Source organism: Excalfactoria chinensis, chromosome 13, assembly GCF_039878825.1.
Source record: "Excalfactoria chinensis isolate bCotChi1 chromosome 13, bCotChi1.hap2, whole genome shotgun sequence".
In the NCBI taxonomy this organism is placed as follows: Eukaryota; Metazoa; Chordata; class Aves; order Galliformes; family Phasianidae; genus Excalfactoria; species Excalfactoria chinensis.
The window spans coordinates 3,768,907-3,788,735 of record NC_092837.1 but is presented as its reverse complement, the minus strand read 5'-3'; the positions used below and the strand labels follow the sequence as shown (position 1 = coordinate 3,788,735).

The following is a 19,829-nucleotide window of genomic DNA, read 5'->3' as shown; positions in this document are numbered from 1 at the left end:
TTCACTGGAGTCACATCTCACTCCCATGTGCTATTAAAGGACCACTTCTATCCTCAGCTTTACCTGCAGGTTTTATCACAACTACACTCAATGATATTAAAAGATAAAGTTACAGCACAGATTTGTGACAACCAGATGCTGCAAACCCAATCACGGCCATAGGGGGAGTATGTAGAATCCATGTGAAGCATCATGTTGATCCTTTTCTTTACCTGGCAAAAACTGGTGAAAGTAATGGGGCAAAGACATTGGAAATAGGAATTATGGGTGCCAGTATTTCACATGGGACATTGAGGCTGCAGGACAATTGTCAAGAACCTTGAGTGCACAGCCACAGCCACACAAAGACAGGACAAAAGTTATTCCGTGTCTGAGTCCCAGTGGTTCCAGTCCATACCCAGAGCACTCGGATGTGCTGGATATGAGCAGTGGAAGGAATGGAATCAAACAGATCATGGTGCTGCCATCTGCTGCCCCAGGACAAGATCTATCAGCAGAGGTCCTGCAGGGCAAGCTCTGGGAGGTGGGCAGAACCCACATTAGAACAGCATCCTACAATGTTTTCTTGTCTTTCCTGTCCTGCACAGAAATTGGATAAGAAAGCTTGTGGAACAGCCAGGGCTGCCCCTCCTCTGAAATCCTCTACTCCTCTATTATTAATTCCTTGCAGTTTAGAACTCGCTCTCGTTAATGAAATGCAAATGAACAGAAAACTCTGTCTAGACACTGACTGAAGAAAAGCATCTCCATTCAACTTCTGAAGCTTTTAAAAGGCATTTTTACCTTTCCGTGCTACCCGAGGAAACTTTTCTTTAGAAGACATTTCAGCACTCCCTCTTCCCCCTTCAACTGCTCACTTTTAAAAACTCTTTTTTGACCTGAGAAGGCAGGTGTCTAAAAGTCTTTTCAGATGCCTGCTCTATCAGTCTGCAGAAATTCCTACTGAGGTCACACAACCAGCATTACTGAAATCTAAACTAGGAAGCTTCCCTTTCTCCTTTATTTCCCCCACCTGCTCATTATAATCTACAAGAAAGAAGTGAATAACAGCTATCTAGACCTAAAGTGACCCATTTCACGTTCTTTTCTCCATCTGAACAAGTAACAACAATGGAAGACAAAAGACTGTATTAACAGGAAAATATCCTCCACTGCCATACATTCGGAACAAAATACATCTTTTTCCCTAAGCACAGGAAAAAAAAATCAATACGAATATGCTTGGATCAAAGCCTGCTTTCACTAGGATTACACTGCAATGAAGTAGAGGAATCTTGTATTTTTTTTTTTTTGACAAACTGTGATCCTTTCTCCCTACATATTTATTCATAGAAGCAACACATTACAGTGAAAGAAGGAGAAGCAGATATCATTGGAAAACTGTCTAAGTTATATGGAAATAAGAATTAATGGGTGTAACTACAAAGAGCCTAAACTATTTTCACTACTTTTGTCTATAAAGTTTCTCACTGATGAACAGCAGGAAGAAGGCAACTAGTCAAGCTCTCCATTTCTGTTTTATTTCAGGGAACAAACCTCTCAGTGGATCAGAGGAGCCCACATGTATCATCTAATTGACAATGACTGTGTACAGGTCCAGTATGTAGAAATTATTCTGCAAGCAATGGAACTACAGCAGTCTCTTTTCCCCATGAGTTTGCCCCTTACATCGCCCCATTCACATTGGAATAGCATCACCACTTTCCTCTCTCCCTCCCAGCTACTCCCCACCCACCTCCCAAACTCTGCAGATGATCATCACAACGCTTGCGAGGTTATCCCCGCACCCCAGACTCCTTTCCTGCCATTTCCTGGGGATAACACCGACACAACTTCTTTTCCATGCCAACTACACTTAATGTGACACCTTACTGTGTTACTGTTTCAAACCCAGTTTATTTGCACATCTAAACACCACAGAATTCCCAAATACCATAAATGCATTCGCTTGCACACTTCACACCATGTTGATGACACACAGAGTAACTTCAGCCTGAAGATGCATTTTCTGGTCTGTGCTACAGAGGCACATTCAAGCACGATGCATAAAATAAAGAAAATACACAGAAATCCCATTATTGTTAATGGAGACTATATGCATTGCACCTCCCACATGCTTTAAAAATGATGCCCCACAGAATCACTTTAAATAACCCATATTCTACACAGCATGAACCTGTTATCTAAAAACTATTCTTTTGCTTGCTCTATTATAAAGGGACAAGAGAGAGTTTACAGAGAAAAAGCCTCACAGCTTCAGCCTCTCTGACTTACAAGCCTTTATTTCTTTTGCATACTACAAATATAAAGCAGTCTGCATCACTCCAATAATCTAATTTTTCCATCCACCTTCATTAACATTGCTGGCTGAAGCCAATTACAAATGCCTTAAGGCTCCTAGCCTCATAAGCATCGTGTGACAGGTCAGATTTTATTGTTTGCTCCATCCATCACTACTGACACAGTAATTCAAAGTACACAAGACACAGTCTACTTGCTTTCTTCTTCCTCCCTGTGCACATGCTGCAATTTTAATGTAGAAGCTTATTAAGAAGTACATCGTCTTCTGTCATTCTGTGCTGGATTCAACCACATATTTAAAAAGAAAAGGCCCCAAGTTATGCTTTTCCTCTAACCACGTCTAATGCTCTCTCCTTTGGGGTTAATGTGCTCAAGCAAGTCATTGCTGGTGATGTGCTAGAGCAACAAATGCATTTTATAGTGGCCTAATGTAATGTGGAAACAAGTATTCAAAAAATGAGAATTCAGACACAGAACCACCACCAAGAAAAACATCTGAGCGACCTGCAACTGAGGTGCCTACTTATAAAACAAGTTATATTCCAGCGTCTTCCAGCCTAACAATGGGTACCCAACTTCACTACTTGAGATGTTAATGTGATTCAGCCACATTAAAACATGAGCTGAAGTCTGAATTAAAAACACTCCATAAAAGTTGTTTTTCCAAGTTTTTAGAATACTGAGCAGCCAACTGCATATATTCAGACTTCTAAATTATATATATATATATATATCATATTCATATGATTTGATTATTGGTAATAGTTATCATAGTGCTTAAAATAAGCACTGATCATTGCCTTCAGTACAGTAGAACCATGCAACCAGCAAGGAGAAACTCAACAAGGTTAACATTAGGTGTTTCAAAGAGTTGGCCTCTTTCAACAAAAGTCTTTGCTGTATAAATAAAGTAATCCAAGTGACACACAAGAATCTAGATTAAAATTTCAGCATACTACAAATTTCTCTAACAAAAGCTAGAGATTACTCTTAGTGTTTCATGATGGCTTGATGAAGAGCATTTAGAACATGCGTGACTAAACAAAATAATGCAAACCACCTCATATTCGTACACCTTCTGTTCCTCTTCTAACCTGAAATAAGTGAGATGTGAACACGAGCAGCCACATTATCATATGGCAGTTCTAAATACTAAACTCCAGCATTATTTATGGTAAATGAAATTAATATACCCATTCTAAAGATACTTTTAAGTGATGAATCCTATCAACTGAACTGCAATACATTTAAAATGAGTTCCATAAAAGCAGCATAGCAAACTCTACAAACTGTGGTTCTTTGGCTTATTTGGAGATTATCCTGTGGGAGCACAGATGAAACTCAGGGCAACAACAACAAAATCCTGCTCTTCTGTAGCACACACACAAAAACGGAGTTCTTTCAGTTACTTTACAGAGTTATACAAGTGTTATTAGAGCCATTTGGGAAAATGGACTCATAAAGAATTTAAGGCAGTTGGATGTGAGAGAAGCAGCTTTATGCCATCTGAAGCACCATCTCCTCCTTGCACTCAGTGATGCTGAGTGTTCGCTCAGAAATCTGAAGGTTATTCTCCTCTGCACAGGTTCTTATGCATTCTTCTCAGCATGGTATTTACACTCCCCTACTGCAGTTACATATGAAAAATGGTTTGATTTGTTTCTAAGAGAATTCATAAATATTTTCTATAAATTCATTACCAACAGGAAAAAGGAATTAGTCAATCACCATTTGCAGAATTGCTTGAAAGCTTCTCCCCAGCTGCTAAAAGGACAGCAGCAAGCACAGCCTCTGACGGAGCACTGTGCCCTGAGCCACAGTAATTTCTTATTCACTTATCAAATCCTCTAACCTTGCAGTATGACCAAGTAATCTTTACCCATAAGAACTGCCCAGAGCTCTTTTCCTCTATTTGTTGATTCAGAAGACCCGAGATTATTTTAGCTGCTCTCACAATTCATACCATGCCAGGTGAAAACTTCTGTGAACGTGTACATATTCTTGGGATTTAGTTGTTAAGCTGTCTCAGAAGTAGCCACAATGCACAGATCAGCAGTTATCTGAACCTGGTTGCTCTGAGTTATTACATGGTAGAGGATTGTTTAGAACTTTGAATTTTCTATCCAACACCATTAAAAAGCAGAAGCTTCTCTACCTTAACATAAAACCAAGTGGGATTTGAAAGGAAGCTCAGGAATTTTCTCCATTGCATGCTTATTTGACATAGAAATACCTTTGACAACAGGCTAAGCAGCACAGCTGGAATGATGAAGAGACCTGTGGCACCAGAACACATCAAATCCATCTATGAATAAGCAGTTAAAACTGGAGACAGCAGCTCAGCTTAGATCCCAGAGCAGGACTTTGTTTGCTTATTCGTGACAACACATTTGAGTCTACCAGTTCCTAACCTTGAGAGGATAACAATATTGGTTGCAAATAACTACACCAGTTTTTATCTTGACAGCACACATCACCAGAAGTCTTTTTAAAAGGACACACATCACTGTAGCTTGCCCCCACAAAAACTTGGGAATAGAGCTTTGCAGGAGTGATTTACTGTAGTCTCCCACAAATGCTCAGCACTCAGGACATGAATTTCCACATCTAATTCGACACCAGGGAAACTCAGACTAAGAGGTGAAGGGATAAATTTTCCAAGTCACAGATGGTGCTTAAATACCATCTGTGCCTTTCAAAATCCACCCTTGGGTAATCTGATGAAAGCCATCCCATCCTTCCTCATGTAAGAGCTGAGATCAACCTCACTGCCAGCTCTCTGCTCCTACCCTGAGACAAATACATAAATAAACAATGGGATGTCCTCGGATAGATAGCACTTCTTCAGGCAACATGGCTCAATTCATGCTTCAGGCTGAATGAACTTCACAGCTGCAGTACACTGCTCCATGTCTTACCTTCCAAAGGACAAGGTCTGGTATCTAAGACTTGTTTACGCACTAACAAGGTCACATCACTTTTGGTTTGTGTCTCACTGCCCCAGGTCATGGGCAGAGGAAAGGTCTTCCTTGCTGGGAGTACAAAGTCCAGCTGTGACCTAGACAAGGGAATTCCTCACTCTGCTGATGACCAGAGATCTTACTGCTTGCCAATCTGCATATCTCACCTTCCATCAGGAGCAGCATTAGCTGTATTCTCAGAAATGCTGAGTACAAAACACAAGCAGGGTAACCTGTGCAGAAACCACAGCTGAACAGCAGCACACCACGCTTAAGGGATGGGTAAACCCAGCCAGTATTTGGATTATGAAAAATCTGACCATACTGCACTATATTCTCAACATTTAGATGCTACAAATGCTCATTTATTGTTCTTGAATGCAGACTCCTCCTAGTTAAACGTAGCAGTTCTCACAATGGGTACATTTAACTAATAGTAGCTGGTTATTTTGGCCATTATTTTGTCTCCCATTTCAACATTGCTGTAAAATTATTTCTCTTGCATATCTCTTAATATCAAATTTGTTACCTGATGTTTTGACAACAGGAGGTGATTTTTCCCACTTTCAAACAAAGGCACGATCACAGATTTAATTAGTTTGCAATGATTTAATTAAAATTTGCAGAACAACAATGTACCTAATTAGAAGCACAGTAATTATACCAATGTACCTTCCCATCTTTGAAGGCTACATTAGTTATTGAGGTGGTATGTTTTGTAATTTAAGATCATTCTTATTTTCATTTTCTGATTAGTTAAGTGCAGTCACTGTCATGTTCAGGTAATTGCTTTATTAACTAGCTTAATTAAACTTCCTGTAAAACTGACAGCTACACAGTTATTCTTAATGTGTTGCTGACAAAAACATTAACTAATTACACAGTGCTCTTTACAGAGCTTACTTACCTCACAAGCTTAATCCATTAGTGCCTTAAAGAGCTTTGAACACTGACTGCAATACGCTATAGAAATGTTTCATATTATTGGAGTATTAAACGGAGCTCTTTATATCCAGGAAACAAGCAACCTCTCTTTACAAGTTTATGAGAGTGGAGAGGGTGTATTATGTAAAGCAAGAACTCAAGCAGGAAGAGGACTCAGACTTTAGTCTAACCTAAAGCACTTATAGTTCAAAGTTGACATAAAGAGGCTGATGGACTTTTTCTAACACTTTCAGAAATATAATATTCTGCAAGTCTAACAGGCACCAGGACCCCCTGGATCAAGTGGTCTATGAGAACTGAGGAGCTACCAACCACATCTTCCACCTGCATTCAGCGTTTGCCATAACCAAACACGGAGATGTCTGACACAACTTAAGAATCACACCTCCCATAAAACACATTTGTTATATGGAAAACAAACCAACAGGAAAAAACACAGACCTTAATTCCCTTCAACTTCAGTACTTCATGAAGCTGATAAAGTAACCTGGATCAGCAACAGAGGCAAGTTTTGAAATGCTTCAGGAACAGAAAGTTTTAATACCTAAACGATGCAGAGACTTTGAAGCTGTACAACTCTTACAGATGAAAACTAAATAGAATTGGTTTTAATGAGGCTTTTTCTTTAATAAATGGATTTTCAAGAAAATCTGCTACACTGGTAGATACCTGGACCCAACGCTAACACAGGATGTTAAAGTGAGTGAGAAATGTGACTCCATTTCATGCTTTTCATATGCACTATCAGTTGCTCAGTGTCTCTAGAGATGACCAGCAGTAACACCATGTCCCAGGAATGGTGTTCAAAAATACGCCACTGTTGGGCCTACAACATTTCCCTTGCTGCCATGGGAATGGCTGTCTTTAAAGAATCCTAATCCCTTTAGTCAGTGGGGACAGGCACAGATAGTCCCCTGAATCTTTTGTGCTGTAATTAACAGAAGTAAAATGCTTTCTTTCAGAACACCATCTCTAGAGAAAGCACCAGAACATAGTGAGGCAGCCTGAGGATCAGCAAACAGTGCAAACCAACGGAATGATAATGCCTTTACTATGTCACTATACAGTCTGTGCAACTGGAAGATTTTACTATCAGGCAGGAACCACTGAGACATCATTTGGAAGAATAACAATTAAAAACGCATTCTAGGTTCCTTTCCTGGAACTGAACCCTTCACGATTTAAGTTTTCATGAAAAAACTGAACAGTTCAAACCAGAAGCCCTCCACCTTCCACATGCTTCATCAAAGATCATTTGGGATCAAGTTCTGCAGACTTAATTTTGCTTTAAAGGTCTGAAATTAAACTTTGAAGAAACAGATCTTGTGGTAAAAAATAATAATAATAAAAGACTGAGATAGCAGCGATGAAGGCAAGATGCACATAAATGACTTAAACAGAAAGACCAGATATGCAGCAAAGACTATTTACTACAGACTTGTTTATCTTCTATTCTCTAGAGTTCAGAGGTAAAAAGGTGATTTCAAAACAAGCTCAGTTTTAACCCTTAATGCCAATTCTGTGTTACAAAAATAAATATCCGGGAGTATTAAAGAGTAGTTTATTTAACAGGCAACTTAGAACCATTTAGTGGACACTGTATGTGCAAGAACATTTGTGCTCCTTTGGCTATGCAAATCCTTCAGCCAGAACAGGGGACAGGCTTAAATGAATTAGTGATAGCAGCGTTTTATATCTTCATCTGTTAATGGATGAAGTAGTCAAGCTGCCCAGCTGAGAATGGAGTATAACAGTGCAGGTAACATCGCACCGGTGTCATAGCAGACCATTCTCCCCTCTAGATCTTTTAGCTTGCCTGGATATTTCAGAGTCTCTGTTTTGAATTTTAAAGGGAAGTCTTACCGTCAATTTTACCTTGGATGTGGGAAGAGAAGAAAAATTCAGAGGCACTCTCTAAACATGACTTCCAATGCCTGAAGCACTGTTTATGGAACATTCATCTAAGACATGGAAGGCTTTATTTGATAATAAGAGATCTGGACTGCTGAATGACTGCAAAGACAGTTTCTTTCATTGAATCAAACCCTAAGGTGATCATATTTTTAGTATAACAATGAACCAATTTATCCCTGCTGGGTTATGGGAATTTTCTTTTTTATGGTACCATATACACTGCATCTGGCCCACAAGAGCATTAAAAGAGATGTAAACAAATTGCTGTATGTTAACAACACAGTCTGAGAAAGAAATAAAACCAAGAACTGCCCCTCCCAGAACAATGACACAGCCATGAAGCTTTAACACTTAAGGGCCAAATCTAAAAACAGGAACTACCCTGAAACCTTCTTGAGTGGGCAAGACATTTTGGCCAAACAAATTGCTGTTGTGTCATCAGCACTGGAAGTATTGCACATCACTAGCAAGAAAAAGCTATGTCGAGAAACACAAATCACAACAGCCGTAAGATCCCAGTTTGTCATTCATGTAAAAAAATGTCAATTTATCAGCACTTCTTGCACAGGAAAGAGCTGAAGCAGACTCTGATTTAACACCGCCTATTAGCTAAAACCATTACGTCTTTATATCCCAGCCTGAACAGCCACAGCTGAAAGGTCTGCAGGGCACAGGCAGAACTTACCTTGGAGGTGTATGTATGTCCATCAGAGCCGCAGACAGGGCTGGCATGCATGGTGGGGCACGGCTTGCATTTCACCATGTTAGCTGGTCCAGCCCAGTGCTTCTGGGCTAAGTTTCCTTTCTTTTGTCGAATGCTGTAAAGCAAAGAGACATCAGGATTTTTGAACACACTTGTGTGAAACAGAAGAATGAAAGCTTCTCTGAAGAAAGCACAGCCTGGTTTTAACACAGCATTCATTTAAATCGAGTAAATTAAATATAGCTCCCAACCATGCTTCTTAAACACGGCACATTCTTGCAGACAACCTGAAAGTCATAAATTGTTATGCACCATTAGATTAGCAATGCTTGGCAGACTCATTCGGATATCTCCAAACAACTTCACTTCTGCATACAGCATTCTGTTAAACCACACCGTGCTTCCTGTGAACCATACAAGCACTGCTAAAGCAGGTGGGCTTTCCATTGAGTTACCAAATTCAAGCCCGTAACTTACGGCCAAGGCAGCTCCATAGATGCCTAACACTTCTCCTTTTCAGGGAACAGAAAGCTATTCAAAGCATTTATGAAAACAAATTATTGTTAAGGTTCAGATTAAAAGCAGGTGGGAACAATTTGAGAGGAAAACTGTTTCAGAAAGATTACATTATGGTTATAAAAATTTACAGAAAGATAGAAATCAATTAACTTTCTACATGCAGTAGCATTCTTAATATCCCAACTTCTGTACAGCTGCTATGCTCAGATCAATGGCAGTGCCACCAGGAATATCAGAGTGACAGAGAGCACCTCCAATTCTACACAAGCATTTGTACCACAATCTACTTGATTACCACATTCAAAATGAGTATGAAACAACGTCTGCTTCAAAAACGACTGCAAACCACTTGGAATTGATTCTGATTAATGGCTCATTTTCCTATATTAATGGACTACTTGGCTGATGCACCATTTACTAATTATCATCAGCATACTGTTGTAAGCTGATTAAAGTTTGCTTTATAAACCACAAACCAAAGTTGCAATACAGATACGCTTTGGCCATGAACACTCGTCCCTCACTTGAAAACATTCACAAGGAAAGGGAAAGCATCGCATCAACTTTGCTGGAGACTTAAGAAACGTAACTGCCATCTGTTCCTATACTACAGTTAAAAAACAATAAGATACAACGATTCAGCTAGAAATCTATTTCAATGCACTGCTGAATAACCTTATCGCAGTTTTAGAAAAATATATACAGATATTTTAAAGCAATTTCACCACAGCTTGCAATTTGCAACACAATACTGACGGATGTAATGACACATTCAGTTGCTAAAATAATAAAAATTCTATTCTTTCATCTCGGTTCAAGTTTTCTCCTCGTCTAACCTTTGTCACAGAGATGACTAGTTCTGTAAAGAAGATTACATCCACGGAAGGAACCCAATCATGATATCACAAACTATGAAAATAGAAACGAAAGTATTGAAGACTAAATTCCCTTGTTATTTTGAAGACGTTTTCTTAATCCACAGAGTACCATCCCTCCTTCAGATGCACTCTGCCTTGCTGAGTTACCAGCACATCGCATACTGAACACCAGGGATGCGGGGTTGCTTAGCTCTAAAACCAGACACGTTCTCTATGGAACTGGGGATGTACAAACCACTTCTTTAGTTTTTCTATTAGTAATTCTGACTTGTTTGTAGTCCCCTTGCCTCCAACAGTGCCCCTTCACTAAGAGTCAAAATATGTTTGGATGTAGTAAGGGACACTGAGCAGTCAGTGGAGACAGAGGACACAAAGTGCTGCTCTCCCTCTGGGGCCTTTGATTGCCACAATCTCAAAAGAGAAGTCTTTCTTTTGAGCAATTTCACATAAAATTTAGGTCACAAAAAACAGCTAAGAAATGCTAAACTTCAAACATCTGTGTAATGCTGTAATCATAGAAAGGCCTGTGTTGAAAAGGACCGTAACAATCATCTAGTTCATCCTCCCTGCTATGTGCAGGGTTACCAACCACCAGACCAGGCTGCCCAGAGCCACATCCAGCCTGTCTTTACGATGGAAAGTACAGTGACAGTAGTGAGATGGCATAATCCTAAGCTGCATCAAATGAGGACAAGGCTCAGTAGAGCAGCCATAGGCATAGAAACAAAAGAAGAAAATCTGCTTACCTTTGGAAAGTCTCAGGTACACAGGGACCCCCTGGGAGATACCCTCACCTCCACTGCCTACCCTTATATGAGGACTGGGAAGGGGTGGATGCTGGCTCCACCCCTTCCAGTCACTCATTGGCACTGCATGCACCTGGGCTGGCTCCACCTTCCCACCAGGTGCTCCATCACTGCTTTAGGTCACAATAGCATTTCTGCTACAGACTGTCAAAGCCATTAACCACAAAACATCCAGGATGAAGATGAGTGACTGAACTAACAAGTACCTCATCAAAATTAAATGCAGATCGAAGTTCTTCACTAAACTGACTCAAAGCTCAGAAGTGATTTGTTAGACAAGCCCAAAATACATCACACAGCATTTGTGGACCAAGGTATGTCCATTACACCCTTCAAAGACATGCCTGCCCCAGGAAGCTCAGCCTGTCCTGCACAGAACTACAGCCTCCACTTCCCAGCTCCTGCTTTGATCACTTCAACCTTGGTACTACAAAGTCAGTGTTTACTACAAGATCTTTAGAGAGCCAGACATGTTTTCCACTCTTCCATCCTCACTTAAAATAATAACGAAAAAGTAATTAAAGGCCGTCCAGTTTGTGTTATTGCAGCAAAGAATAAAATCTGGCCTTTTCCATCACTTTATTGAGAATAAAGAGAACAAATACAGCTTCAGGGCTCAGCTCTGTTCCTGTCCTGAAATCAATGGTGAGCCATGCAAGTGACTGCTAACCCTAATCACACCCTAACTACACCTGAACTTGAAGCACTTCATTTACAGACCTGGAAGGGCACAGCACTGCTTCTCCCCATTTCACCATCAGAATCGTCCTTTGATATTAAGAGGAAACTTATTCTCTCAAAACAAAGGAGTATTTAATAACAAGAAGAATTCACAGTGGCGTATGTCCCAAGGCATTTTGTTCCTTCCAAAGGAAAAACTCAAGTTAGCAAAGTTAACAGCAAGGGATTACTGCAAGAAATCTGCAACGATTGCTACCACCTGGGCTTGTGATTTAGTTGGCAGTGCAGCCCAGTGGCCATTTTGGTTGCAAGAAACAGTTTTGGTTTCCAAAGTTTATAAAGCCTCAAGCTTTATTCTTTTAAAGCCACAGTTCTGCCAAAAACATCAGCACAAAATATCACCGTATTTGAAGAAAGCCACAAATTGTTTTTCTCAGCTTGGTTGAGTAAGCAATAGCTGAAAGTTTTCAGTGGATGCCCAGATCTCCCTCCTCGCCTTCATTGCCAAACGCAGGTAAGCAGCCATATCCAAGAGAAGGTCGTTTTCTTCTACCAAAAGTAAACCTGCTTGGTTTGTTTTTTTTTTCCTGGAGTGCCATTTTGAGAGGCAGGATAAGAGCTCGGGAAGCTGTTTAAGCCTCTAACCCCCAACAACACATCGAACAGCAAAACAAACAAATTAAAACCTAGACAAGAACGTTGGCTGCCACGCGCAGGCAGCCTGCAAATCCCTTCTCAATGGAAGGGCACATTCACACACTCCGGGAGCATGTTTTGCTATGCTAATCAGCTTGTTTTAGAGTAAATATGTCAGGAGCAAGGCAGGCCAAAACAAATTAAACCCCGGTTGTTTGGGTTTGTTTTGTTCTTCCTGACAACTTAACCAACTTTAATCCCGCTTCATGACTCAGAGTTGAAAAGATCCACTACAAATCACTGCAAAGTAACCACTGTGCAGAGAGAACAAATCAGGAGCAAAAGTCCACCACGTTTCTAAGAACAACCAAACCAAGCATTCATCATCTTCTAGAAGGTGGATGTGATTGCATTGCCCGAGCTTTAATATGAACAGAAAAGCATTGCCTGCCTTCACTTCTCAGGCTGATGAACCGCAAAATATAAGATTTAAGGAGCAGTTAAGCTTTACAGAACTTAGTATCTCAAAATTTTACTGCATAAAGAATTTTTAGCATCTGAAAACACTCATGCTTCAGCACAAGGAAAAAGTAGATTGACTCAGCTCCATTACTCACTATACAGACATAATGCTTACCACATGCTGTGAAAATATAGGGGAACCACATCTGCTTTGCTCACGCAGAGAAGATGAAGCGTGCAGTAAGACTTCCAGACGTCCTCATTCCAATCCCAGACAAGCACACTGCTCAGCCTTCCCCTAAACCACAAAACCTACACTCCAACCCTGGCCATCTAAACTCGAACTTCTGCTGTAGAAAAGACCAGCTCAGGAAAGCTGACTCCACCCAGCACTTATTGCTTCCAGGTGCGTCTGGGGAGCTAGAAGCCAAGCCCCAATTACAGCTGAATTGTGCAGCTGGCAGCCCTGCTAATTGTGGAGCCCCGTCACACCTGGCAGGCAGTTGCAGCTCTTGCTGCTGGGACAGTCTGCTAGTGGGGTTTGAACTCTGCCTTCAGCAGAAGTTTGTCTAACTGAATGAACGTTGCACTTTGGGTTTCAGTTTTGAAAGTAATGTTACAAAAAGCCAAATTCCTGCTTGCTGCTTATGGTTCTCGTTTTTGCCTGTAACGATTCTTAGTGTGTATGGATAGGAAAAGCCCTCAGCCAGGCCATGACCAAAATGGAGGCTGTTGCTAAAAAGGCTTTCCAAGGGAGCCTGCTTTGAGTCAGAAAACATTTCATGTTTCATCATCATTTAATTTGCATTTACTTACATTTACTTTTGCACTTCAAGCAGGCCCCAGCACCACGAATATTCTCAAATTTCTTTGCCATGAAATATCCAGGGAAAATTCAATTTTTACGTAATATTTTTATGGGGAATATTTTGTCTTTTAAGGTCATGCTCAGGAAGGGATCAACAAACAGCAGCGTGACTGCAGTATGGTTGAGCAAAAGAAGGATAAGGGGATTTTTCACCACACCCTTCAAATTGTTGCACTAAGTTCATTTTCTTAGCAGCTACTGAACTAATTCATAGACTTGGATTCATTGATTTGAGAAGGCAGTGATCTCGTAGCCCTGTATCTCGTTTCTCCTGTTGATGGACTACAGGTGTGCTGGATGTTGCATGGTATAACTATGCAACATATAAAGAGATGAAAGGAAAGGTAGTGCCTTATAGATTTGATACAGCGCATCTCAATTTAGAATATCAGTTTTTAATTGTGAGACCAAAGTTTTTAAGAGAAAAGGAGCATCCTGTGTTTTAGTAAGCTGCACGTTTTAGCTACATAAGCTAATGACGGCAAGTCAGAAAGAAGTCAGAAATTTTAAGATGGCAAAGTATATCAATTTTTGTGCTTCAATAAATGTGTCATTTCACTGCCAGCTAAAAACAGCCAAAATATCAACAGATTATACAAGCAAGACCGATTCTGTGCTTTTATGTAATTACATTTGATCTTCCAAGTGCAAATTCAATTCCAGCTGTCAATGAACTTTAATATTAATAAAGAAATAAAATGCACAAGATTTCATGCTTTTCATCCAGAATGCCTCATACTGTTGTACCTATACTTCTTCTCTCATATTTTTCATACAAATATAAAGTTTAAAATGGAGCTTATTTACTAAATCTACAGAACTCACTTCTTTTTTTCGCCCCCCAAATTTACAACATTAAGATTATGTTGCTCCTGTTCAAGAGTGGTTATTCCCAGAGGCATGTACAACATATTAGCAGGTAAAACAGTGATGATTTTAGTCCACTCATAAATCAGGCTCCCTTGAACATGGGCTGGCAGGTTTTTGTTTTGAAAGCACTGCCAAAGTTTTGGGAGGAAGGAGATGGTAGATCATATATTCTTCCTTTGGACTTTAGAATCATAGAATCACAGAGTAGCCTGGGTTGCAAAGGACCACAATGCTCATCTCGTTTTAACCCCCTTGCTATGTGCAAGGTTGCCAACCACCAGACCAGGCTGCCCAGAGCCACATCCAGCCTGATTTTATTGGACAAGAAAAATACACTTCTTTACACAGAGGAGTTTTTGTTTAATGAATTTTCAAAGGTCAGCTGCAAATAACAGTGTAAAATTTCTCAAGGAAAAATAAACAAGTAACACAGTTTCTTCTAACAGAAAGTGTCAGGTAAAACGAAATAGAGAGATTGGTGCTGTCTCTACTGATTCTTGAAGTCACTGTTTTTGTGTTGCTACACAAGCAAAGAATTTAGCTCAGTACATGTCCACATCACTCACAGCGCTCACCTCTCTCTGTTTCTGCTTCCTTCAGTAATACAGCTAATTACTTCTGTTCCTATCTGAATAATATTGAGATGGTCCAGAATTTTTTTGACTAAAAAGGCCTTAATTGGAAAATATCAACTGGACAAAACCCAATTATATCATGGTGATTAATTGGAATTACTGAATGTTACGTGACACTGCCACTGGACATGGTGTGCCAGCTTATCACAAGTGTAATGCATGCGGATGCCCCATTCCAAGAGGCATTCAGAGCTAGGCTGGTCTGGTGGTTGGTGACCCTGCAAACAGCAGGAGGGTTGAATTGAGATGATCACTGTGGTCCTTTTCAACCCAGGCCATTCTGTGATTCTGTGATTCTCCTCATAGCCTTTGTGTGACCAGGAATTATGGCCATGGAGACGGCTCTCAACATTTGGACTCACTTTATCTTTCTTTCTTTTTAGCCCTCCCATCAATGGCATCCATGCCATACAGTAATGCCATACATGACATACAACCACATACTGTAATAGACTTAAAACCGTCAGTGCCAAGTATCTGTGCTTCCTGAGAAGCTGGAAGAAGCTCTAACAGAGCACACTCACATGGATGGCTTCCTGAAGCTTGAGCAATTCACTGCCTGTACCTTCCCTATGCCTTGTGCACAGTTTGTTCTTGTCTCCCTGAAGGAAGTTTATCACAGTAAAGATAAACCCTGTAGTGTCTGGCTATTTCTGCCTCTCCTTTATATAAGCTGTTTCTCTTGTTCTTGAGGAAAAGAATGGCAGAGCTGGAATTTGCTAGCTTAAATGGCAATGCTCTCTTCCCTCTTTGTATCATTTCTGTGTTCTGTTTATTGGAGCTAAGAGTTTGGCCTCATTTCTGCAGCTTTTATCTATTTGTGCAAGGTCTGTATATACCCTGAGCCACAACCAAATTCCCCTTGTATTCAACATATGCAAATAAAGCAAGCTACCCTCATTACCCTGAAAAAAAAATGTCACTAAGCTTTTGAATTAGACGTAATCTCCTTATTTAATACAAACACTGCAAAATGAGAATGGACATATGCATAAAGTCATTTTTCTACTTGGCAGTTGTACTTTCATATAGAAATAATCACAACATCTAGGGCTGCCTTGGCTTTTCATAGTCATCCTGTTGGACTCAGAGGCTACTGCTTTCCTTGATTTCATCATTCAAAGAAATAATTTCTATCTGATTGTACTAAGGCTTTTGATTACTTTTTCTTGCTGCCTTTGTATCTCCCAGACATGGGTGTTTCCCTGGTAGATGTGTGAAGATTCTTAATGGGTTGGTGGTGACTGAGTGCCTTTTTGGCAAAGCAGAATGAGGTTTATGCGAAACTTTCTCTTACAGTAAACAGGAGGTTAACGTGCTTCCTGTGCTTTCAAACAGTGACAGCAATGAGATTATATCAGGAATTAAGTCTGTCCATTGCTGGAGAGCACCAGGAGCCATAGGACTTTCTCAGACAGAGGGCTGTACTTGGAAGATAGAATTGGAGATGAAAAGTTTAGGGACAATCCCATCTGTTGAGATGAAAGTGCACCTGTAGGAAAAGCATCATTCTGATGAAATGCAAAACATATTTCCAGAGGAGGAAGAAGAATCCAAGAAGATATAAGGAAGATTCAAGCCTTTACTTCTAACCACGAGTCAGAAAGCAGTATAAAGTTAAGCACAGAGGAAGCAATGCACAGGGAGGAACATGGCAGCTACACATAGGGAGGGATGTCCGTTTTGTTATAGCAAGACATTTTGCAAGAAAAAGTCCTGACATGTTTTGGAGGTGAAAAAACCCTGAACATTTTTTCATGCATCCTTCCAGGCCCAGCGAGCAACCAACTCTTGAAAGAGATCAAAGGGTCTTGCAGCCCAGGGTGCTCAAGGTTGTTGGTTCTGCAAGATGAAGGAAATTTTATTCTTGGCAGTTATTAGAGGACCAGAGAATTTCGGAAGGCTGACATAGATTCAGAGGTCCAAAAGGGCCAGAAAAACCACAGCCTGTTAGGCTGGCTGCTGTATGCAGTGCTTTCACTGGATCTGTGAGAAGCCTCCTGTCTGCAGCTGCTTCAGCAAAGCCCTTCAGACAGCAGCAAGGTCTGTGTCTAGACAGCTTTAATGTGGCATTTAAATAGGGACAGTATTAAGAGGTCAAGACAGCTGGTTCTGTACAGTATCAGGACTGGTCAGTACTTGCATCCTTGTGAGATGTTAGTACATGGCCTTACTTGTTCCTGCACTAAAAATTGTGAGATTAAGTAGTTATTAAGGTCATTAAGAGTTGTATGTGGATTTCTGCCTTTAAGCATTTTAATACATTAAAAAGGTGTTTAAAAAGTCTCCTGCCTTCTTGGCTAACAGATTATTTCGTCCACAAGCAATTTCCTTTTTAATCTCAATTTTTAATGATTTGCAACTTTTTACCTAATCCGTGTGTTCCACAGCTGCACAGATATTGAAGCTGGAAGGCACTCAAAGGAACAGACATAAAACAAGAAATCCACACAATCATAAAATCCTGGTGTTTTTAAAGTCATTTTTGTCTCTGGAATAAATAACACAGCTTCTAAACTCTGCCTCTGTTCTCATGAATTTTCATAAGAAAATTATTTTTCTTTTCATCGTTATTTTTATACTAACATTAAAAGGATTTTCAGACACCAAACTATGTAAAAATGAAATGAAGTGCTTTGAATTCCAAGAGGAGGAGGGGACATAGCAGGAAGTTCATAATTAAAGCTGGAATCTTCTCTACCTCTCCTTGGTTAGCAGGAATCTTCAGCAGCCACTTCTGAACCCTGGATTCTGCACGCTGTGTGTAGCCCTGGTACTTTGCACAGTGTGCTTCGAGTTGAAGCATGCAGCAGATTTAGTATCTTTTTGGCACTGACTTTCTTTCTTTGACAGCCTATGTGGGTTTTCTTCCCTGCTACTAGGAAAGAACACTTTCTAAGAGGATGCGGTATCTTTTCTCTGCCCAATGTGTGATTATTTTGATATTAAAATATTGTATTGATCAAGTCTGCCTCCTTCTGCTGGTGGATCTTGCCAAGATCTCCGAGGGAGCTGAATTGCTGATGGCATGTGAGATTAATCTTAGCTGTCACATTTGGTTGGGAAGAAAAGCTAATCCTTCCTCACTGTGTCATATTTCATTCAATTAGACACCTTCAACATTGTTTTCACCAAATCTGAAGAGCAGTCGCTTTCCACCATTTCTCTCCCACTGCTCATGTTTCAAGTTACAGTGGTGGGCGAGCAGAAAGGTGCAAGTTACTTAGGAAGGCCAAAATTCATGGCAGGTCTCTTGGCAGCATTTGTCTGCTGAATGCCCCAGAGATCTCAGACTCGCAGGCTTTAACACTGTCCTCTTTCTAGGCCAAGTGCAGGCAACCAAAAAGTCTAACACCACCAGACCCCAAAGTCTTGCATCTCTGCACACATTGCTAGTTGGCAGGCCCACTCCGGGATCTGTATCAGCTCCATGTCTTTCAGTGCAGTTTATGACCTGGCCTTATTTTTTAGCAATGGTAGTATTTCAATCACAGGCAGCATATACCTCCACATCAAACAGTCCTACTGCCCAAAGAGCCTGAGAGGGTGGGTTTCTTTTTCTTTCCTGAATCATAAAGGTTCCAAAATCTCGTCACTTTGCAACTACAGGGGGAAAATCAATGACATTCTTCCCCCTTCCCCTCCCCCCCCACCACCTCCACACGAAGCATCTTTAGACACTCAGCTGTGTTCTGCTTCATTATGTTGATTCTGCTTTTCCTAAGGCGAAGAACATGCAATCCTCACCAAATTGACATGTTGCTGGTAGGGATGAGAAAGCAAATGCATTTTAAAAATATAGTAATATTCTTTGCCCTTAAGGCACCAAACCAAATGTTTCTTTTTAAAAATGACTGCATTGTACTTCTGTTGTGTGAATACTTGCTAACAGTGTAACAAACAATCAGTTACAAGCTGTGCTAACAAAATATTTGCCCCTTCTGACACATTTTATTATGAGAGAGGCTTATTAAATTCACGAGAAGCCTACAGCAGATTAAACTCTTGAGGATTTTTACAATTAGCATACATTACCTAATATTTCATATATGGTTTTTGAATAGAATTGGCCTGTCAAACAACAGCCAATTAGAAAGAAAAAAAATCAATCCCACAGCCACCTCCAGAGTGTAGTCAAAATCCACTATTCAAGGTCGGTTCAGAAAATCACCAGAATGCAGTTTCCTATGTCAGAATAAAATGAACGTTAGTGAAATGTATGCTAACCAAACCAGTTATAAATATTATAAGGAGCTGGGTAATTTTAAAATCCCATCCTTCTTAGCATCTAAATAGGCTAATGCTCCTGTTGCTTATTCAGCACTGCGGATTTGCAGAGCTCTGTACTATGAATGTCTAAAAATTCTGCTGAATTTCTCAACGTATTCAGTGCTCTCTGTCTGGTTCTTTGATGGTGGAGATTGAGCTCATAATATCTTCATCATTCCCAGCTTCTCAAATGAGGCCATCAAGAACATTACCCATCTTATATCAGACTGTATCTTAATGAAAGGCGACTAGAGCTTCAGGAAAGTCCCAAACCAATAGAAAGAATTTACATAATCATATTAATTTATGATACTAACTGAATGCACATGATCCAGTCTAGGGACAGCACGTGCCAAAACACACCTTTAGGTAAAGTTTGAAG

At 40.2% G+C, this 19,829-nt stretch overlaps 1 protein-coding gene across 1 annotated transcript in view; it reads right to left on the bottom strand.

Moving 5' to 3' along the window:
* SPOCK1 (SPARC (osteonectin), cwcv and kazal like domains proteoglycan 1) overlaps positions 1-19,829 on the bottom strand; it is a 261,044-nt gene that overhangs the window by 74,000 nt on the left and 167,215 nt on the right. The window contains exon 5 of the mRNA XM_072348664.1: positions 8,806-8,938. Coding sequence (XP_072204765.1) covers positions 8,806-8,938 — 133 coding nt within the window. The remainder of the gene's footprint in view (positions 1-8,805; positions 8,939-19,829) is intronic.